At 44.7% G+C, this 23314-nt stretch overlaps 1 protein-coding gene across 1 annotated transcript; it reads right to left on the bottom strand.

Annotated features, from left to right (window-relative positions):
- Positions 1 to 7269: 7269 nt before the first annotated feature.
- Positions 7270 to 22822, bottom strand: LOC140722605 (zinc-binding protein A33-like). The gene is made up of 6 exons (XM_073037312.1): positions 22412 to 22822; positions 20695 to 20790; positions 20134 to 20277; positions 18300 to 18322; positions 18094 to 18212; positions 7270 to 8021 (listed from the first exon to the last, which is right to left on the bottom strand). Exons 1-6 carry the CDS (start codon positions 22820 to 22822, stop codon positions 7468 to 7470), a joined length of 1347 nt encoding a protein of 448 aa, XP_072893413.1. The 3' UTR covers positions 7270 to 7467.
- Between the last annotated feature and the right edge of the window lie 492 nt (positions 22823 to 23314).

The raw sequence follows: 23314 nt of genomic DNA, 5'->3' as shown, positions 1-23314 counted from the left end.
CCTTCCTGCACAAGGCATCTGTGTTGGCAGTCCAGTCTAGCTTCTCGTCTAACTGTACTCCCAGATACTTGTAGGTCTTAACCTGCTCCACACATTCTCCATTAATGATCAATGGCTCCATATGAGGCCTAGATCTCCTAAAGTCCACCACCATCTCCTTGGTCTTGGTGATATTGAGACGCAGGTAGTTTGAGTTGCACCATATCACAAAGTCCTGTATCAGTTTCCTATACTCCTCCTCCTGTCCATTCCTGACACACCCCACTATGGCCGTGTCATCAGCGAACTTCCGCACATGGCAGGACTCTGAGTTATATTGGAAGTCTGATGTGTACAGAGTGAACAGGACCGGAGAGAGCACGGTCCCCTGCGGCGCTCATGTGCTGCTGACCACCGTGACAGACCTACAGTCTCCCAACCGCACATACTGAGGTCTATCTGTCAAGTAGTCCACTATCCAAGCCACCATGTGAGAGTCTACTCTCATCTCCGTTAGTTTGTGCCTTAAGATCTTGGGCTGGATGGTGTTAAAGGCACTAGAGAAGTCCAGGAATGTAATCCTCACAGCACCACTGACCCCATCTAGGTGAGAGAGGGATTTGTGCAGCAAATACGTGATAGCATCCTCCACTCCCACCTTCTCCTTATACGCAAACTGAAGAGGATCCCGGGCGTGCCTGGTTTGTGGCCTCAGATTCTGTATTATCAGCCGCTCCATGGTCTTCATCACGTGCGACGTCAAGGCAACAGGTCTGAAGTCATTCAACTCCTTTGGTTGTGGTTTCTTCGGTACCGGGACAATACAGGATGTTTTCCATTGTCTGGGTACTCTTCTCTGCTCCAGGCTCATGTTGAAGATGCGCTGTAGTGGTTCTCCCAGCTCAGTCGCACAGACCCTCAGTAATCGTGGGGAAACTCCATCCGGTCCCGCCGCCTTGCTGGTACAGATCTTCCTCAGTTGACCTTCCACCTGTGCAGCCGTAATCCTGGGCGTGGGCAAGGTCTCCTGTGAGTGGCTATTTTCCTGTGAGGGAAGTAAGCCTGGTGTGGAGTTCTGCGGTGAGGATGAGATTGTGCTGTCGAACCTATTGAAGAAGTTGTTCAGCTGGTTCGCTTTCTCCACATCTCCACTTATGTTTGCCCCCCGCTTTGCACCGCATCCGGTGATGATCTTCATCCCATCCCACACCTCCTTCATGCTTTTTTTCTGCAGCTTTTGTTCTAGCTTCCTCCTATACTGCTCCTTTGCCCCCCTTATCTGTACTCTGAGTTCCTTCTGAACTCTTTTAAGCTCCAACCGATCACCATCTTTAAAGGCCCTCTTCTTCTGGTTTAGGAGGCCTTTGATGTGACCAGTGATCCAAGGCTTATTATTGGGATAGCAGCGAACAGTTCTAACAGGAACAACGGCATCCACACAAAAGTTAATATAGTCCGTTGTGCATTCAGTGACCTCCTCAACGCCCCCACAGAGCCCCCCTTGCAGTACATCCCAGTTAGTAGTACTGAAGCAGTCTCTCAGGGCCTGTTCAGCTTCAGGAGTCCACTTTCTAAAAGAGCGTACGGTCTATAATACACCCCTATTAGTGTGGTCACACCTTTCCTGTTCCTCAGCTCCACCCATATGACCTCTGTAGACAAGCCCTCCGGGCTGTCCTGCACAGCTGTGATATTTTCCCTGACTAGTAATGCCAGTCCTCCCCCTTTCATCCCTCCCCCTCTATAATGTCTGAAACAACGAATATTTCTATCATGTATAAACCTTAGGTGGGAGGTTATCTTTTTGTATTAATGTATTAAAAATAAATTATAAATTCTACCAATGAGAATTACAAATTCTCTTACTGAAGGATTCATATTTAAAATAGTATCCAACAAATCAGATTCTTGCATATATGGGAACTTAGATAATTATGTTTTGTAAAAAAATGTCTAACCTGAAGATATTGCAGTAAGTGTGTATGAGAGAGAGAATATTTGCTAATTAACTATCAGTGTTTAATTCAATTTAAAATTGTTCACTGTTACTATTTAACAAAGGAGAGACTATCCAAAATATTTCCTAACATAGACAATTATTGCGATAGGTGTAAAACTGAAGTGGCCACTTTTTCACATATGTTCTGGTCATGTTCTTCATCAAAATGTTTTTGGAAATCTTTATTTTCTACAATTTCTAAAGCTGTGAAAATTAATTTACAACCTAAAGTACAAACCTTTGATTTCTGTCTATACATGGAGTCCTCGCATGGCCTTTATCCTCCTCCACCTCACTATCTGCTCTAACACTCTGGTTCCCCTCCCTCTGCAAATCTTTTTTACCCCCCCCCCACCCACACGAGCAGCACTGGCAAATCTATATTAATAGGCTTGCACTTGATTTTAAATTATATGATTAATATCTTGAGGAAGTGTCAGTGGTAAGATTTCTCAGTATGTGGATGGATAATAAGCTGACGTGGAAGCACCTATCAGTAAAATAATTGATAAATGTAAAGGAGCTTTAAATCTCCTCAAATATCTATGTGGGTATTCTTGGTTGCAACTTGAAAATCTTTGTTGACCAATTATATTTGTTTAATTGGATCTGTTCTTGATTATGTCTGTGTGGCTTATGGATCAGCTTCATCTTCAAATTAAAAATGTTTGTATGTGATACAATTACAGACTTTAAGATTGTTTTCTGGTGCGGTAATGTTGTCTCCTGTTTTGGCTTTACTGATTGCAATGGGACAATTGCCCTCAAAGTAACAGAGGTTCAAGTTGATGTCAACATACTAGATTAATTTGCAGGGGCAAAGAAATGATCATCTTCTTAAAGCTGTGCTGGCAGACGGTTGGGGACATCACATGAAGAGTGTTTTTTGTTCTGAGTGGCTGGGTTCTTATCACGCTGGGAATACGGGTGTATTTGATGATACAATATGTCCCACTGTAGCTTTCACTGTAACCACACCTTGTTTTTTCCAATGACTTCAGTTGATTTTATGTTACACGATCGGATTCGGTTCTGCCTGAGAGTCTGTTGGTTCATCAGTATATTAATGAAAGTTATTATCATACAGTAACCATTTTTACAGATGAATCAAAAGATAAGTTAACTGGGGATGTTGGTGTGGCTGTTTTTGTGTGCCTGAATTGCAGGTAATGATAAAGAAATGACTTATGTCATCTATCAGCATAGAAAGAAGAATTCTTTGCCAACAGTTTAGGCTTACAGTGGGTGGAGGAAATTGGTCCTTATAATTTGCTCATAATACATTTCGGTTTTGATGAGTCTTAAACAGGTCATTCTGGCAGTAGGTCAGATTGACTGTTGAAAACTCCTCAAATGGTATTTCATATATAAAGTTTGATTTATATGTCTGCACATTATGGGACCTGCACATCACACTGTTGAGGGAAATGATGGGGTTGACTGTTTAGCACCAAAAGCTGTTAAATGTTAAGCTGTGGATATAGACCTTCAACTTATCAAATTAGAAGCTAAAGGGTTGGTAGTGTTAAGAATTAGGGGCTTATGGCAAGACGTAGGATAATGGACATAAGGACATTAGGTTTATAGAAGAAGGGCTTAAAACAAGGGAAGGTATGGTATTGACATGACATAGAAATGCCCACACTATGCTTAATTATGCCTTGTATCTAATTGGAAAACTTCATTCTGTGTCGTGTACATTTTGTCATTATAAAACTGTCAAAACACATACTATTTCAATGTGAAGCGTACAAGGCTGAAGAAAAATCAAATGCAGCCTTCAGTACAATCTTTGCGAGGGTAGATAGTTTTCAGATAAAAACTTTATTAAATTATGGGACTGACTTTAAATTATTTCACAGTTTGAGCTGGAAAAGGCATGTAACAATTGTGTTAAACCTAAGGAAATGATATATAAGGTAGCAAAGGTGAGTGGGATGTTGGATTCTTGGGATGATCTTAAAATCCAACAAAAGGCAACGAAAAAAGCCAGAAGAATGGTAAAGACGAAATATGAGGGCAAACTGGCCAATAATATAAATCAGGATACTAAAAGTTTAGTTTTCAGTTACATGAAGAGTGAAAGGGAGATGAGAGTTGATACTGGACCACTGGAAAATGATGCTGGTGAAGTAGTAATGGGGGACAACGAAATGGCAGATGAACTTAATGAACAATCTTCACTGTCTTTTCCGGTCAGCACCGCCCCCACTTGTCCCGTTTAACCTGTCGAAGTGCGGGTGGACTTTAGGACCCAGCTACTGCTGAATCCCTGGTGTTTCTGTTTGGTTGACGGATGTGGTGAATGGGTTAAAATTAATTGATTGATAATTCTCATCTCGTGTTTATTTCACTCCATAGAACCATAGAACACTACAACACAGAAAACAGGCCATTTGGCGCTTCTAGTCGGTGCTGAAACTTTATTCCGCTCGTCCCATTGACCTGCACCCAGTCCATAACCCTCCAAACCTCTCCCATCCATGTATCTATCCAATTTATTCTTAAAACTTAAGAGTGAGCCCGCATTTACCACGTCAGATGGCAGCTCGTTCCACACTCCCAATACTCTCTGAGTGAAGAAGTTCCTCCTCATGTTCCCCCTAAACCTTTCCCCTTTCACCCTAAAACCATGTCCTCTCGTATGTATCTGTCCTAATCTAAATGGAAAGAACCTACTCGCATTTTCTGTCTATACCCCCCATAATTTTGTAAACCTCTATCAAATCCCCCCTCATTCTTCTACGCTTCAAGGAATAAAGTCCTAACCTGTTCAATCTTTCCCTGTAACTCAACTCCTGAAGACCTGGCAACATCCTAGTAAATCTCTGCACTCTTTCAATCTCTCCAACCTCTCCATGGATACCTCATGTCTGAACTTTCTGAACTAACCTCCCATGTGGGACCTTGTCAAAGGCCTTACTAAAGTTCATGTAGACAACATCCACAGCTTTTCCTTCACCTACTTTGTTGGTAACCTCCTCGAAAAACTCTTCAACATTCATTAAACACGATCTACCACGCACAAAGCCATACTGACTATCCTTAATCAGCCCTTGGCTGTCCAAATACTTGTAAATCCGATCTCTCTGAACATCTAAACAATAATTTACATACTACTGATGTCAGGCTCACTGGCCTGTAATTACCTGGTTTACTATTGGAGCCTTTTTTAAACAATGGAATAACATGAGCTACCCTCCAATCCTCCGGCACTGCACCCGTGGCTGAGGACATTTTAAATATTTATGTCAGGTCCCCTGCAAATTCTACACTAGTCTCTCTCAAGGTCCGAGGAAATATCAAGTCAGGCCCGGGGGATTTATCTACCTTTATTCGCTGTAAGGCAGCAAACACTTCCTCCTCTTTAATCTACAAATGTTCCATGACACTACTGCTTGTTTCCCTTCCTTCCATATACACTATGCCAGTTTCCTGAGTAAATACTGATGCAAAAAAACTGTTTAAGTTCTCCCCCATCTCGTAAGGCTCCACACATAGACGACCACTCTGATCTCCAAGGAGACCAATTTTGTCCCTTACTATCCTTTTACTCTGAATATACTTGAAGAAACCCTTCAGGTTTTCCTTCACATTATCTGCCAAAGCCACCTCATGTCTTCTTTTTTTCATTCCTGATTTCATTCTTTAGTATTTTCTTACGTTTATTATACTCTTCAAGTAACTCATTTGCTCTTTGTTGCCTCTACCTGCTATACACTTCTCTCTTTTTCTTAACCAGAACGCCAATATCCCTTGAAAACCAAGGTTCTCTATGCCTGTCAACTTTGTCTTTAATCCTGGCAGGAAAATGCGAACTCTGCACCCTCAAAATTTCACATTTGGTGGCCTTCCACTTACTGAACAGATCCTTGTCAGGAAAAAAAACTTATCCCAATCCACTCTTCCTAGATCTTTTTTCATTTCCACAAAATTAGCCCTTCTGCTATTTAGAACTTCAACTCGAGGACCAGACCCATCCTTATCCGTAATTAACTTGAAACTGATGACATTATGGTCACTGGACCCAAAATGTTCGCCTACACATACTTCTGTCACCGGACTGTCTGGTTTCCTAATAGGAGATCAAGTATTGCATCCTCTCTCGTAGGTACCTCTATGTATTGATTTAGAAAACTTTCCTGAAAACATTTCACAAGCTCTAAGCCAATTAGCCCTATTAGAGTTTGGGAGTCCCAGTCAATATGTGGAAAGTTAAAATCCGCTGCTATTACAACTTCCTGGTTCTTTCATTGGTCTATTATCTTTATACATGTTTGCTCCTCCAATTCTCTCTGACTATTGGGCGGTCTATAATACACCCCTATTAGTGTGGTCACACCTTTCCCGTTCCTCAGCTCCACCCATATGGCCTCTGCAGACAAACCCTCCGGTCTGTCCTGTCTACGCACAGCTGTGATATTTTCCCTGACTAGTAATGCAACTCCTCCCCCTTTCATCCCTCCCCCTCTATCATGACTGAAACAACGAATAATTCTATCATGTATAAACCTTAGGTGAGAGGTTATCTTTTTGTATTAATGTATTAAACATAAATTATAAATTCTACCAATGAGAATTACAAATTCTCTTACTAAAGGATTCATATTCAAAAGAGTATCCAACAAATCAGATTTTTGCATATATGGAAACTTAGATAACTATTTTTGTAAAATATGTCTAACCTGAATATATTGCAGTAAGTGTGTATGACAGAGAATATTTGCTAATTAACTCTTCAAAAGTCATCAACCGACCATCACAAAACAAATGAAAGTAAAAGTAAATAAATCTGCAAAAAGAAAAACGGATCCCCTTAATCACTAAAAATTAAACAAGATTGGGAGAGAGAACTTAATATGACCTTTGTTAATGAAGATGGTCAATTCTTCTTTGATATGTGCCAATCAGTCTTGAATTCAATTTAAAATTGTTCACTGTTACTATTTAACAAAGGAGAGACTATCCAAAATATTTCCTAACATAGACAATTATTGCGATAGGTGTAAAACTGAAGTAGCCACTTTTTCACACAGGTTCTGGTCATGTTCTTCATCAAAATGTTTTTGGAATTCTTTATTTTCTACAATTTCTAAAGCTCTGAAAATTAATTTACAACCTAATGTACAAACCTTTGATTTCTGTCTACACATGCAGTCCTCGCAGGACCTTTATCCTCCTCCACCCCACTATCTGCTCTGACACTCTGGTTCCCCTCCCTCTGCAAATCTTTGTTACCAACCCCCCCCCCCCCCACCGCCGAGCATCACTGGCAAATCTACCCTCAAGGATGTTAGTCCCCCTCCAGTTCAGGGGCAAACTGTCCCGTCGGAACCGGCCCCACCTTCCCGGGAACAAAGCCCAATTGTCCAGAAACATGAAGCCCTCCCTCCTGCACCATCTCCTTAGCCACGTATTTAGCTGCACTCTCCGCACATTTATATTTACAGGGACTTTACTACTGACGCCGGTCCCGGGATCCGACCCGTTTACAGACCCTGAGCGGAACCGGAGCAGATTCTCAGCCACTGGTTTTCATACCAGGTCGCGAAGAAAGGATGAAGTTTCCCCGTGAATTTATTCCCAGTGAAGGTGTGGAGATGGAACTTGGTCTCCGCGTTGTAAAATGAAACTGTCCCGGACTCGTAACTGAGATAAACTCCCACCCTCCCGGGGATGGGACCGGCAGGGAGACGGGACTCGGGGGAGGGGAAATCACGGGACACGTCATAATCCCGATATAACACGTCATCAAAACGCCCGATGACCCAGAATCCGGTCTCCGGACTCAGACTGACCAATCCCTTCCTCTGCACTGACTCTGCGGTGACTCCCAGCCACCAGTCCCGATTCCCCGTCACCTCCACCTCCCAGTAATGTCTCCCCGATGTGAATCCCTCCGATCCCAGCACACAATCCCAGCCTGTGAATCTCTTCCCGGTGTCAGGGAGATTCCTCCGTGTCCGGGTCCATCTCACACTCTTCCGATCCTCAGACACCTCGAGCCACGGATTCGCCGTTTCCACATCCAGGGTGACAGAGACTGGGGGGAGAAGCAGAGAATTAGAGAGTCCCCGGGAATCGCGGGGAGACTCGGGCAGTGCGGCCCCGGGGATCGTGGAGACTCGGGCAACGCGGCCCCAGGGATCGGGGGGGGGGGGGGGGGATGGAGACTCGGGCAGCGCGGTCCCGGGAATCGGTGGGAGACTCGGGCAGCGCGGTCCCGGGAATCGCGGGGAGACTCGGGCAGCCCGGCCCGGGGATCGGGGGGAGACTCGGGCAGCGCGGCCCCGGGAATCGGGTGGAGACTCGGGCAGCGCGGCCCCGGGGATCGGGTGGAGACTCGGGCAGCGGGCCTCCGGGACCGAGGGAAAGGCCGCTGAGCCTCACCAAAAGCGGATGGACAACTAATGTCTCCCCAGGGGTTTTCCGCTGGACGGAGAGCAGAGAGACCCCTGGCCCTTGACTCCTCAGACAGGGGAAACATCCTCCCTAACTACTGCCTGTTGACCCCTGAAAGTATTTTGTCTTTCCATGAGATCTCTCATTCTTGAAACTGGGAACAGAGAACATAGAGCAGTACAGCACAGGAACAGGCCCGTCATACAATGTTCACATTCATTTGTGAGTGTGAATTGGGGGAGTGTGATGGTTTGAGACAGTAAAGGAGGTGATAATGGGAACCAGTAGGGGAGAGATGAAAGGCAGATTGAACCGGGAGGGGGAGGGTTGGAAATCCAGTGGGTGAACTGTGTGTGTAGACGTAATGAGAAGCTGGAGGGGGCAAAGATGGCAGATGAGGATGACTTTGTCCCCTTTCCCAGAACCCCATCCCCCGCAGCCCCTCATTAGGACAGGGGATGAATTTGCAGGAACCCTTAAGCAACACAGGTCCTGATGAAATGTTTCAGTCTGAACCGTCGACTGTTTACACTTTTCCATAGAAACTTCCCGGCCTGCTGTTCCGCCAACAATTTGTGTGTGTTACTCTGCTTTAAATATACTCAATTATTTGGCCTCCACAGTTGCCTGTGGCAAATTCACTATCCTGTGGATAAAGGAATTCCTCCTCATCTCTGTCCTAAATGGACATCCCTATAGTCGGAGGCTGTGCTTACCGTTCTCGACCCACCCACATCCTCCCAACATCAACTCTCTCCAGACAGGAGTCAGAAAGATCTGGTGAGACCCTTCATCAGGACCTGTGTAGCTTGGATTACCAGCATCTGCAGATTTTCTCCTGTTTGATTTTTAAAGCAGAAGTTAATAAGTAAACTTCTTGATCAGTCAGAGTCTCCAAAGTTATGGGGAGGAGGCGGGAGAATAGGGTTGATAGGATAATAAATCAGCCATTCTTCTAAACTCCCGTGAGTACAGGCCCAGAACCAACAAACACTCCTCATATGTGAACTCTTACATTCCCGGAATCATTCTTGTGAATCTTCTGCACCCCCTCCAATGCCAGCACGTGTTTTCCTATAGAAAGTACAAAACTGCTCACAATACTCCAAGTGTGGTTTGACCAATGCCTTATAAAACCTCAGCATTACATCCTTGCTCTTGTATTCTAATCCTCTCGAAATGAAAGCAAACATTGAGTTTGCCAATCTTACCACTGACACAAACTGCAAGTTAACCTTCAGGGAATCCTGCAGAAGGACACCCATGTCCCTTTGCACCTCTGATTTTTGAATTTTCGCCCTGTTTACAGAATTGTCTCTGCCTTTATTCCTTCGACCAAAGTCGTACCTGCCTAAGTTTGCACCTGCCAAACTCTACCTGTGCTACAAGATCCTTATTACGTATACTGGTGCATTCAAATAAGACCATAAGACAAAGCAGCAGAAGCCGGCCATTCGGCCCTTCGAATCTGCTCCGCCATTTTATCATGAGCTGATCCATTCTCCCATTTAGTGCCACTCCCCCACCATCTCACCATGACCTTTGATGCCCTGGCTACTCAGATACCAATCAATCTCTGTCTTAAATACACCCAATGACCTGGCTTCCACTGCCGCAACAAATTCAGAGATTCACCACCCTCTGGCTAAAAAAATTTCTTTGCATCTCTGTTCCGAATGGTCGCCCTTCAATCCTTAAGCCATGCTCTCTCAAACTAGACTCCCCCACCAGGGGAAACAACTTTGCCACATCCACTCTGTCCATGCCTTTCAACATTCGAAATGTTTCTGTGAGGTTCCCCCTCATTCTTCTAAACTCTACGGAGTACAGTCCAAGAGTGGTCAAATGTTCCTCACATGTTAACCCTCTCATTCCTGGATCATTCTAGTGAATCTTCTCTGAACACTCTCCACTGTCAGAACATCCTTTTTTAAATAAGGAGCCCAAAACTGCACACAGTATTCCAAGTGAGGTCTTACCAGTGCCTTATAGAGCCTCAACATCACATCCCTGCTCCTATACTCTATTCCTCTAGAAATGAATGTCAACATTGCATTTGCCTTCTTCACCAAAGACTAAACCTGGAGAATAACCTTAAGCGTATCCTGCACGAGCACTCCCAAGTCCCATTGCATCTCAGACCTTTGAATTCTCTCCATTTAAATAATAGTCTGCCCATTTATTTCTTCTACCAACGTGCATGAGCATACACTTTTCAACATTGTATTTCATTTGCCACTTCTTTGACCATTCCCCTAATCTATCCAAGTCTCTCTGCAGACTCTCTCTTTCCTCAGCACTACCGTCCCCTCCACCTATCTTTGTATCATCAGCAAACTTAGCCACAAAGCCATCTATTCCATATTCCAAATCATTGATATACAACGTAAAAAGAAGCGGCCCCAACACGGACCCCTGTGGAACACCACTGGTAACTGGCAGACAACCAGAGTGGGATCCTTTATTCCCACTCTCTGTTTCCTGCTAATCAGCCAATGCTGTATTGACGTACGTAACTTTCCCGTAATTCCATGGGCTCTTATTTTGTTTATCAGCCTCATGTCCGGCACCTTGTCAAAGGCCTTCTGAAAATCCAAATACACAACATCCACTGCATCTCCCTTGTCTAGCCTACTTGTAATCTCCTCAAAAAATTTCAATGGGTTTGTCAGGCAGGATTTTCTTTTAAGGAAACCATGCTGAGTTTGGCCTATCTTGTCATATGCTTCCAGGTACTCCGTAACCTCATCCTTGACAATTGACTCCAGAAACATCCCAACCATTTCTCAAGCTAACAGGTCTATAATTCACTTTTTGCTTCCTTGTCTCCTTCTTAAATACCAGAGTGGCATTTACAATCTTCCACTCCTCCGGAACCAGTCCAGAATCTATTGACTTTTGAAAGATTATTGCTAATGCCTCTGCAATCTCCACAGCTACTTCCTTCAAATCACAAGGGTGCATTCCATCTGGTCCTGGAGATTTATCTACCCTTAGACTATTCAGCTTCCTGAGTACTTTCGCTGTTGTAATTGTGACTGCGCACACTTCTCTTCCCTGACACCCTTGAGTGTCCCCCATACTGCTGATATCTTCCTCAGTGAGGACAGATGAAAATACTCATTCAGTTCCTCAGCCATCTCCTTATCTCCCATTACAATTTCTCCAGCATCATTTTCTATCTGTCCTGTATCCACTCTCACCCGTTTTTTATTCTTTGTATACTTGAAAAAGCTTTTAGTATCTTCTTTGATATTATTTGCTAGCTTCATTTTATAGTTCATCTTTTCCCCCTTAATGGCCTTCTTAGTTTCCTTTTGTAAGCTTTTAAAAACTTCCCAATCCTCTGTCTTCCCACTAATTTTTGCTTCATTGAATGCCCTCTCCTTTGCTTTTACTTTGGCTTTGACTTCTCTTGTCAGCCACAGTTGCATCCTTTTTCCATTCGAAAATTTCTTCTTTTTTGGAATATATCTGTCTTGCACTTTCCTCACTTCTGGCATAAACTCCAGCCACTGCTGCTCTGCCGTCCTCCCGCTAGTGTCCCTTTCCCGTCAAATTTGGCCAGTTCCTCTCTCGTGCCACTTTAATTTCCTTTACTCCACTGCAATACCGACACATCGGATTTCGGCTTCTCTTTCTCAAATTTCACAGTGAACTCAATCATATTACGATCACTGCCTCCTAACGGTTCCTTCACCTCAATCTCTCTAATCACCTCTGGGTCATTACACAATATCCAATCCAGTACCTCTGATCCCCTAGTGGGCTCAACAACAGGCTGTTCTGAAAAGCCCCCTCGTAGACATTCTACAAATTCTCTGTCTTGAGATCCAGTGTTGACCTGATTTTCCCAATCCACAAGCATGTTAAAATCCCCCACAATTACCATAACACTGCCCGTGTGGCAAGCCTTTTCTATTTCCTGTTGTAATTTGTAGTCCACATCACTGCAGCTGTTAGGAGGCCTGTATATAACTGCCAACAGGGTCCTTTTACCCCTGCGATTTCTTAGCTCAACCCATAAAGATTCTGCACCTTCTGATCCTATGTCACCTCTTTCTAATGATTTAATATAATTTCTTACCAATAAAATCACGCCACCCCCTCTGCCTACCTGCCTATCCTTCCGATACACCGTGTATTCTTGGACGTTCAGCTCTCAGAGACATGCATCCTTTAGCCACGTCTCAGTGATGGCCACAAAATTATACCTGCCAATCTGTAGCTGTACGACAAGATCATCCACCTTATTCCTTATGCTGTGTGTATTTAAGTATAACACCTTAAGTCCAGTATTTGGTACTTTTTGTTTTGATTGCACTGCAACTCATCCCAGTGGCTGCAAATTTGCCCCATCACCTGCCTGTCCTTCCTGACATCTTCACTGCTCACTATCTTAGATTTATTTCTGTTTTCCCCCTCCTCCACTCTATCATTCCGGTTTACCATCCCCCTGCCAAATTAGTTTAAACCCTCCCTAACAGCTCTATTAAACATTCCCGCTATGGTTCAGGTGTAACCCGTCCTTTTTGAAGAGTTAATACTTCCCCCTAAATGGATCCCAATGATCCATGAATCTGAAGCCCTGCCCCCAGCACCAGTCTCTCAGCCACGCATTCATCTGCCTGATCCTACTATTCTTGCCCTCGCTAGCACGTGGCACAGGTAGCAATCCTGAGATTACTACCCTGGAGCTCCTGCTTCTCAGCTTCATTCCTAACTCCCGGAAATCTCTCTTCAGGACCTCTTCCCTTTTCCTCTCTATGTCATTGGTACCAACATGTACCAAGACAGCTGGCTGCTCGCCCTCTCCCTTCAGAATATTCTGGACCCGATCCGAGACATCCCGTACCCTGTCACCTGGAAGGCAGCACACCATGCGGGTATCTCTACCAGGCTCACAGAATCTCCTGTCTGTTCCCCTGACTATGGAATCCCCTCTGACTACCGCATTCCTCTTCTCCCTCCTTCCCTCCTGCACAACAGCGCCAGGCTCAGTGTCAGAGACCCGGTCACCATGGCCGTCCCCTGTCAGGTCATCCCCCTCAACAGCATCCGAAACGATATACTTGTTGCTGAGGGGGGCAGCCACAGGGGTGCTCTCCACTATCCGGGCATTTCCCTTCCCTCTCCTGACAGTCACCCAGTTTTCTGACCCCTGTAGCCTAGGGATGACTACCTCCCTGTAGCTCCTGTCTATCACCTCTTCATTTTCTCTAATAAGCAGTAGGTCATCAAGCTGCAGCTCCAGATCCCTAACACGGTCTCCCAGGAGCTGAATCTCGGTTCACCTGGTGCAGATGTGGCTATCAGGGAGGCTGGAGGTCTCCCAGGATTCCCACATCTGACACCCTGAACAAAGCACTAACCCTGCAGACATGCTACCTAATTCTACAGGAATGAAACAAAGAAAGATAGGTCTACTCACCCACTTACTTCGCCAAACACACAAACTTTTTAAACCGTTAGCTAATGTGCCCTGCTGTTCCCCCGTCTGTCTGGGCCGATTTGCCAAGGGGAGAAAAAGAGTCGGTGCCTCGCTCTCGGCTCTTCCCGTTACCGCCTAAGCCCATTGAGCCAAAGCCCTACACTCTGCTGCCACCCACTCCGCTGCCCGCTGTATAGGGTGGTCATCTTTTTAAACTCTCCGCGCTGTCCTGCGCAGTCTCGCCGTTCTTGTACGCAAAGTTTTTTACAGAACTGCCTTCCTTCAGAATTTAACTCCCACGCCGCCCTTCTTGTCCCAATCTAAAAAAAACACTTTCAGTCCTGTATTCATCAGCCTATTCCACACTGTCCACATGAAATTCAGCAAGGCCTTTGATGTCGATGATAGTCCACACTTGGAGCATTGTCTGCATTTCCGGTTCCCAAATATGGGGAGGATGTCATTACACTGGACAGGAGGCTTCAGGAGGATGTTACCTTGACTGGGGGCTTGGGTTAAAAGCAGAGAGTGGGTAAGCTTGGGCTATTCAGCTGTAGTGCTCAAGAAGACATCTTAGTCTTGCAGATTGATGAAGTGGGCCGTGAGTTCAACATCCATCAAACCCTCCCAGATCATCCTCCTGAGGAATCTCACCCCGGAGTCTGTCTGTGAAGTGTTGATGTGACGTCACGTCAGAGGGCAGCTCAGTGCCACAGAACAGACAGACTGGGTAAGGACGGCAGAATTCAATCCTAATTGGGAATTTGTGCCTATTTCTGTGGCCGTGTGTCACACTCTGATAGTATATCTGTGTGTGTGTGTGTGTGTGTGTGTGTGTGTGTGTGTGTGTGTGTGTGTGTGTGTGTGTGTGTGTGTGTGTGTGTGTGTGTGTGTGTGTGTGTGTGTGTGTGTGTGTGTGTGATTATGGTAAATATCCGTGCGTTGTGTATACACATTGAAGGAGAGTGTGCACATTGAAGAATTTGTATGTTACAGTGTGTCATCACATGTCTGATGTGTGTTGACAATGTGTCACACATGATTGAGTTGTTTAAATGAATAAATGACTGTCTCTGAAGAGATTGGTTTCCAGGTTACTGAGGGAAATAACAACGTACATTGCTGAGGCTCTGACTACAATCTGCCAATCCTTCCTGTGTGTGTGTGTGTGAGGGAGCTTTGCCAGGCCGGTTATGCTGTGTTTGCTTCTTCCGTGATGAAATCTTGACCCATGTCAATGCTTGTTGGTGTGTCCGAGCTCATTCTCACAATGCTTCAATGTAGTGGTCTGATAACCATAAGACATAGGAGCAGAATTAGGCCATTTGCCTATCGAGTCTGCTCTGCCATGGCTGATCCACGTTCCCCACCCCAGCACCACTCTCTGGTCTTTTCCCCGTAACCTTTGATATTGTGTCCAATCTAGAACCTATCAAGCTCTGCCTTAAATACTCACAAGTTCTGCAAATTCACCAGCCACTGGCTCAAATTTCTCTGCATCTGTTTTAAATAGACCCCCCTCTAGCTTGAGGCTGTGCCCCATTGTATTAAACTCCACCACCATGGGAAACATCCTTTCCACATCTACTCTGTCTGGGCCTTTCAATGTTCAAAAGGTTTCAATGAGATCCGGCCTCATCTTTCTAAATTCCCGTGAGTACAGACACAGAACTATCAAACGTTCCTCGTATGAGTACCGTTTCATTCCTGGAATCATCCTTATGAAATGAACCTTCTGCAATGCCAGCACATCTTTGCATACATGTGGAGCCCAAAACTGTTCACAATACTCAAGGTGAGGCTTCACCAGTGCCTTATAAAGCCTCAGCATCACATCCCTGCTCTTGGATTGAATGCTATCTAAACCCCTTGAATTGAATGGAAGGATTTGCCTTCCTCACCACTGACTCTACCTGCAAGTTAACCTTTAGGGTGTTCTGCAGAGTGACTGCTAAGTCCATTTTCATCTCAGCTTTTTGGGTTTTCTCCCCATTTGAAAAATAAATCTGCACATTATTTTTACGACCACAGTGCATGGCCACGCATTGTCCAACATTGTATATCACTTGCCACTTTCCTTCCCATTCTCCTCATTCAAGTCCTTGTCCAGCCTAATTGTTTCCTCAACACTACCAGCTCCTCCACCAATCTTCATATCATAAGAAAAATTGGAAACAAAGCCATCTACTCTAGGACAAGAGGGTATGACTTCAGGATTGAAGGACTTCCTTTTAGAACTGAGGTGTGGAGAAATTACTTTAGTCAGTGGTTGGAACATCTGTGGAATATGTTGCCACAAGTGGCTGTTAAGGCCGTCATATTTAAGGCAGAGATAGATAGGTTCTTGATTAGCCAGGGCATCAAAGGGTATGGTGTGAAAGCAGGGGAGTGGGGATGACTGGAAGAATTGGATCAGCCCATGACTGAATGGTGGTGAAGACTCGATGGGCCGAATGGCCTACTTCTGCTCCAACATCTTATGGTCTATTTCATCAGCTAAATCTTGATATACAGCATAAAATCATGGTGTCCTAACACTGACTCCTGTGGAATCCGAGTCACGGCAGTCAACCAGAAAAGGATCCCTTTACTCTCATTCGCTGTCTCCCACCAATCAGCCAATATTCTGACCATGCCTGTAATTTTTCTGTAATACCATGGCCTCTGAAAATGATTACCACCTTCATGTGTGGCACCTTGTCAAAGGCCTTCTGAGATTCCAAATATACAACTTCCACTGAATCCCCTTTATCGATCGTACTTGTAATCTCCTCAAAGAATCCCAACAGGTTGGTTAGGCAAGATATTCCCTTAATGAAGCCATGCTGAGTTGTCCTACCTTGGCCAGTGTCACCAAGTATTCCATAACCTCATAATTAACAATGGACACCAGCTTCTTACCAACCACAGAGGTGAGGCTAACTGGTCTATAATTTCCTTTCTGCTGCCTTCCTCCTTACTAAACCATCTCATCCGGGTGATGTGTAAGTATCGGTATTTCAGCTTTTTCAGTACCTTCTTCCTTGTAACAGTAACTGCACTCACTTCTCTTCCCTCGCACCCTTCAACACCGGGCACAGTGCTAGTGTCTTCCACGCTGAGGGTTGATACAATATACTCATTTAGTTTATTTGCCATCTCTTTATCCCCTGTTATTATATATCCAGCCTCATTTTCTAGCGGGCCTATATTCACTGTCATCTCGATTTCATTTTTTTTTTTTACAATACTTGAAAAACAAATTGATATTGTCTGCTAGCTCGTTTTGCAAAGACAGGTATGTAAAAAGGGCCTGAAGGATCATTGGAACCTCAAGTCATCCCAACTAAAAACTGTGCAAGTTGCTACCATCCGGGAAACGGTTTCGCAGCATAAAAACCAGGACCAACAAGTTCCGGGACAGTTTCTTCCACCAGTCCCATCAGAATGCATAAATCATGCTGACACAACTGTATTTCTGTGTAATCCTGACTATCATGTTGAACATATTATTCATCATAAATTACTATAAGTTGCACATTGTGCATTTAGACGGAGATGTAACATAAAGATCTTTACTCCTCATGTAGATGAAGGATGTACGTAACAAAGTCAAATCAATTCACATTTAATTTTTCTTTTATTTCCTCTCTGTAGGTTTCCTCTCTTTTGCCTTTACATTAACTTGTCTTCCCTTGTCAGCCACGGCTGTACTATTTTACCATTTGAGTATTTATCTATTTTTGGAATACATGTATCCTTCACCTTCCTCATTTTCCCAGAAACTGACACCATTTCTGCTCTGCTCTCATCCCTGCCAGCATCTCCTTCCAATTTGCTTTGGCCAACTCCTCTCCAGACCACTGTAATTTCTTTTCCTCCTCTGAAATACTACAATGTCAGACTCACAGCTCACTAAGGACTTGTGTATTTTTCTGACAATCCCGGTCACCACACTGATACCCACTTTTATTCCCTACGATATCATCAAGTCAGTATTAAACTCCCAGCTCCTGTGGTAGGATTCAAATTCGTGTCTTGATGTGTTAGTGCAGTGTGCCTGGGATCGGGACACAGTGGTTCATCTGCCAGTCCCGTGTATTGGTTGTATTGTGACCCTGTGCTGGTGTGTTCAGGGGTCTGACATCTCCAGCTGACCGTGGACAGTGATGCCTCCCAGTCGGTGGGGTTGATGTGGAATAAACTTCAGTTCCCCTTCAGTCCATTATCAGAGCCAATCCTTGCTTCAAATTATTACAATTGAGCTTCATAAACAAGGAGAAATGATCTTTGTAAGTTTTACCTTGATTAATAGTATCAAACGTTTCTCTCAGCACTGTTTTCAACAAATAGGGGTGATCGAATTTTTCAACCGGTAGGGCCTCATCTGTCACTGACAATTCCTGGACATTGTCATTAATCCTGTAAATATTAAACTGCTGGTTATAAATTGCTATTCTGAACTATTTTACAAATCCATTCAGAGTTTTAGTAAAGAGCATGTCCTACCTTCTGTTCCGACGAGCTTCGTCCTGAAATAAATAAAACACAAATCTGATTAAACATTGACTTACTGTCGACATCCTGATTTTCATCCAAATCATGACAAGGAGTTGAAAATCCCCACTCCCGCAGTCACTCACTCACACGAACAATCAGAACCATGGGGAAAATTACAGGGAATTTTTCTGAAAGTTAGACCATTACTGAGAGGATGAAACTTACAGGAAAGACAGGACAGGCTGTGCATTTTCATCTGGATAAGACATCAGAATGATCAAACGCAACAATTTAAGATTAGCGATGGATTTGATCTTGTGCAGGTGGAGAAAGTACTTCATTTATGGCTAACAGGCAAGAACACAGTTTTAAGGTGCTTGGAAGTAGTATAGAGGAGATGTCAGGGGGTAAGTGTTTTGGAATGGGTGGAATGAGCTGCCGGCAATGATGGTGGAGGCGGATGCGATAGGGTCTTTCAAGGGACTCCTAAATAATACATGGAGCTTAGAAAAATAGAGAGCTGTGGGTAACTCGAGGTAATTTCTAAAGTGAGTAGATGTTTGGCACAGCATTGTGGGCCAAAGAGAATGTATTGTGCTGTAGGTTTTCTTTGTTTCTGTGTTTCTATTTCTGGGGAGACCTTCAGTCAAAGATAAAATGCCAGGAGGTTTTTAATAAATCCCACAAGAAATTTAGTGAAGAGGATGTGGAACTCAGTGCCACAGGAGTGGTTGAAGTGGATCAGCAGAGATTGAATGTAATGGGGAGGCTGGATAAACACGTGAGGGACCAGGGAGTTCGGGGCACTGTTGCTGGGTTTGGTGAGTAAGTGGCCGGAGGATTGTGCCGAGGGTAATTGGTAGGAGAAGATGGACTGAATGGCCTGCTCATGATGGAGAATGGGACACAATCCCATGTAAAACTTATCCGAAAAAGTAGAGACAGTGAAATTTTCCGTAATCTGACGGAAACCAGTTATGGAGGTTATGTCTGATGTGTGGGTCACATTTTTTTTCTCACTGATTGACAGAGAGACCCTCACACCCACCGCACCAGACACACTCACAGCCTGTGACTGGAACTGGGTGTTAATGGGAGTTTTAGAAGATATTTAATGTGGTAATTAAGGACACAATCAGCAGCTCTGTGTTATAATCAGAGTAAATCATTTCAGAAAAGATTGCATTCTGTCCTGGGATGTACAGAAGTTGTGGAAGTCCAGTTTTAGGACAACATTAACTCTGAATAGATGCATCAATTGTCTGGTGAGAAACAGTTTACTGTCATTTGTAAATGCTGTGTGTAGGAGCAACACGTCTGTTTTCTGTCTGCATTGTATTCTGTGTTACGTGTTTATTACGATAACCAGCAACGTGAGTGGGGACGTGGTAAAAGCGAAGGGAATAAGTTATGTATTCGTACTTTGCTCTGGGCTGTCTTGAGCCTGGGACTGGCAAGTGCCATATCATTTGTTGACCGATACATTGCAGAATAATTTATTATTAATTATGCTGAAATTTCATTGCTTTAATATTGTATGTTGCTGATAAAGGATCAAATATCTATCTCCGATATTTTGAATGTCATTAGCGGAGTGATTGGAGGTTCGTCATGCAAGGAGAACACTCTGTGTGAGGACACCAGCAGCGGCAATTGATTTGGTAGAATGGGCCAATGCGCTGTGTTTATTTCAAATATACCACTGTTCATTTAGTGCCCTTTGACAGAAACAAATTGAAATATAATCCCTCACCTTGAGAAATATCACACTGTCTTTTTGATCCATCTGTTCCTTTAACTTAGTGATTTCCTCCTGAATAATCCTTATATTCTCTTGAAAAGCTAGAAGATTTTTCTCCATTGTGTCGAGAATCCTCTTCTCTTCTTCCCTGAGATCCCTGAGTAAACTCTGCTCTTTCTCAGTGATAATCTGGCGCAGTTCAGCAAACTGGGATGTGATGTGGGACTGAAGGCTGTGTGACTGTTTCTGTCGAAGGAAAGGTGAAGATTAGTTTACTGCATTGCTGTGTTGTATTTCCTTATGACATAAAAGTGACCATTCGGTCCATTGGGGTCCATACTACTTCCGAGACATTCCCGTCAACCCCTTCCCCTCACATTTTCCTGAAACCTATTCTCCCTCATTGACCCATTAACTCCTACCTGAGTCACATACACCCTCCACCACCTTCACAAGGTTAATTGTAGTTAACCATTCATCCAGCATGTCCTTGGAATGTGTCAGAATCTCTCATGGCCACAGGGAGAGCATGCAAACTCCACACAGACAGCAGCAGAGGTCAGGATCGAACCCAGGTCACTGGAGCTGCGATACTCGGCTATTCTGCATTAAATGAAGCAAAACTCGACAGTAATATCAGAAATTCCACTCAGGAAGCCTCACCCGAACTCCTGAAATCTTCTCTTTCTGTTGTTGCTCCTTTTCCTGGAAGTCTGTTTTCTTTTTTGTGAGAGAGTCTAAGGAAGATTTTAGCTGATCCTGGAAGTCAGAGAGCGAAGGAAATAGAAACAAAGATGCATCAAAAGAAACAGGTGATGAAACCCGATTATCACACAAAGTGCCGGAGGAACTCAGTGAGTCAGGCAGCATCTATTCAGGGGAAATAAACAGTCGGAGTTTTGGGATGAGACCCTACATTGGGCCTGGGAAGGAATGGGACAGAAGCCAGAATAAAAAGGTTGGGGATGAGAACCAGCTGACAGGTGACGGGTGAGACAATGTGAGGGGGAACGTGGGGGAGGGTGATGAAGTGAGAAGCTGGGAGTGGACAGGTGGAAGAGGTAAAGGGCTGGAGAAGAAGGAATCTAAGGCCAGAGGACAATCGACCGTAGGGGTAACGGGGGGGGGGGGGGGGTGGGGGGAGGGATTTGGGGCTGTTTGGAGCCCTGAATGGTGACGAGGGAAGAGGTGTAGGAATCAGACGAGGCACTTGTCCCATTTTCAGGTGTCGCTGCCAGGAGGAACCGTGGGGAGGAGCGAGTGGATAAGGGCGATACAGTCCGGGGAGCGATTCCTACAGAGAGCGGAGAGTTGTGGGGTGTGGGATGGAATGTGGGACGGATAGATGGTGGAATCCTGTTGGAGATGGCAGAAGTTGCAGAGAATGGTGTGTTCGTTTTAGAGGTTCACATGATGGTAAAAAGGACAAGAGAAAATGGGTTGACAGGAAACAAAGAGTAGCGATTAACGGGTCCCTTTCGGAATGGCAGGCTGTGACCAGTGGGGTACCGCAAGGTTCAGTGCTGGGACCACAGCTGTTTGCAATATACGTTAATGATTTAGATGAAGGGATTAAAAGTAAAATTAGCAAATATGCTGATGACACAAAGCTGGATGGCAGTGTGAAATGTCAGGAGGATGTTATGAGAATGCAGGGTGACTTGGACAGGCAAGGTGAGTGGGCGAATGTATGGCAGATGCAGTTTAAGGTGGATAAATGTGAGGTTATCCACTTTGGTGGCAAGAACAGGAAGGCAAATTGCTATCTAAATGGAGTCAATTTAGGAAAAGTGGAAGTACAACGAGATCTAGGTGTTCTTGTACATCAGTCAATGAAAGCAAGCATGCAGGTACAGCAGGCAGTGAAGAAAGCTAATGGCATGCTGGCCTTTAAAACAAGAGGTATTGAGAATAGGAGTAAAGAAGTCTTTCTGCAGCTGTACAGGACCCTGGTGAGACCCCAACTGGAGTATTGTGTGCAGTTTTGGTCTCCAAATTTGAGGAAGGACATTCTTGCTATTGAGGGAATGCAGCGTAGGTTCACAAGGTTAATTCCCGGAAGGGCGGGACTGTCATGTTGAAAGATTGGGGCGACTGGGCTTGTATACGCTGGAATTAAGGAGAATGAGAGGGGATCTGATTGAAACATATAAGATTATTAAGGGATTGGCCACGCTGGAGGCAGGAAGCATGTTCCCGCTGATGGGTGAGTCCAGAACTAGAGGCCACACTTTAAGAATAAGGAGTAGGCCATTTAGAACAGAGATGCGGAAAAACTTTTTCACACAGAGAGTGGTGGATATGTGGAATGCTCTGCCCCAGAAGGCAGTATTGTCTATTGCCTATTGTCTATTGAGTATCAAATTAAAGTTAGTTTTACCTTGTAGATTTTAACAGCTTCTTTAATCGGCTTGAAGCGGTGCTCTCTGTGTTCCTCCGCCACTGCACAGATCACACAGATCAGTGTCTTGTCCGTTTCACAAAACAGCTTCAGTTCTTCCTCATGTTCCTCGCAGTGACGTTTACTTTCCTTCCCTTTCGGGTTCATGTTTAGATTTCGAGCTTTTTCAGCCAGATTTGCTAAGGCCCGATTCACCCTGAGGGTGCGGTCAGCAAACACCTCTCTACATTCCGGGCAGGAGTTTCTCTGCTCCCTTTCCCAATACCGTGTGATACAAGAGCGACAGAAGTTGTGTCCACACGCCAGTGACACCGGATCGGTGAAGAAATCCAGGCAGATGGGACAAATTACTTCCTCGATCCAACTCTCGGCCTTTCTTTTCGAAGCCATGTTAACTCCCGGCACTTCCTGATTCAGAATGCTTTCACTTTCCGGGAGCTGCTGATCCCCTGCAGTACCGCGATTGTCCAACACGCGCGCTGCAGTCTCTGGGAATGAACATGGTTTTGCTGGATGTGTTCAGTGGAAATTCTGGCCACTGAAATTATGTTGCTGTCTGTGCGAAGGAATTGTGCTAACTATTTCAGGGAGGGATCAGAAATAGATTAAGCAGGTCGGAGCAGAAATGAAAACTCGGCCATGGACTGCCCAAGCCCGGCTGCAAAAGGAGGAGGGTCGGGCATGAGGTTAACAACCCCATCCCGTGAAAACGCAGTGCAACAGAAACGTCAACTGAATCTCCAAAGGCCTTATCCCTGCGGTCGGAAGGACCTTCCCCTGGAAGGCGATTGAAGTCGGGTGGGGAAAGCAGAGACCACAGGGCCGATCAACCCTCGGAGAGCTGCTGTTGACGACCTGTGTCCCAGTAGGTGTGATGGGCTA

This window comes from Hemitrygon akajei, unplaced genomic scaffold (genome assembly GCF_048418815.1).
Source record: "Hemitrygon akajei unplaced genomic scaffold, sHemAka1.3 Scf000081, whole genome shotgun sequence".
NCBI classification, from domain to species: Eukaryota; Metazoa; Chordata; class Chondrichthyes; order Myliobatiformes; family Dasyatidae; genus Hemitrygon; species Hemitrygon akajei.
Note: the sequence above shows the minus strand (reverse complement) of the source record. Positions and strands in the feature narration are given on the sequence as shown.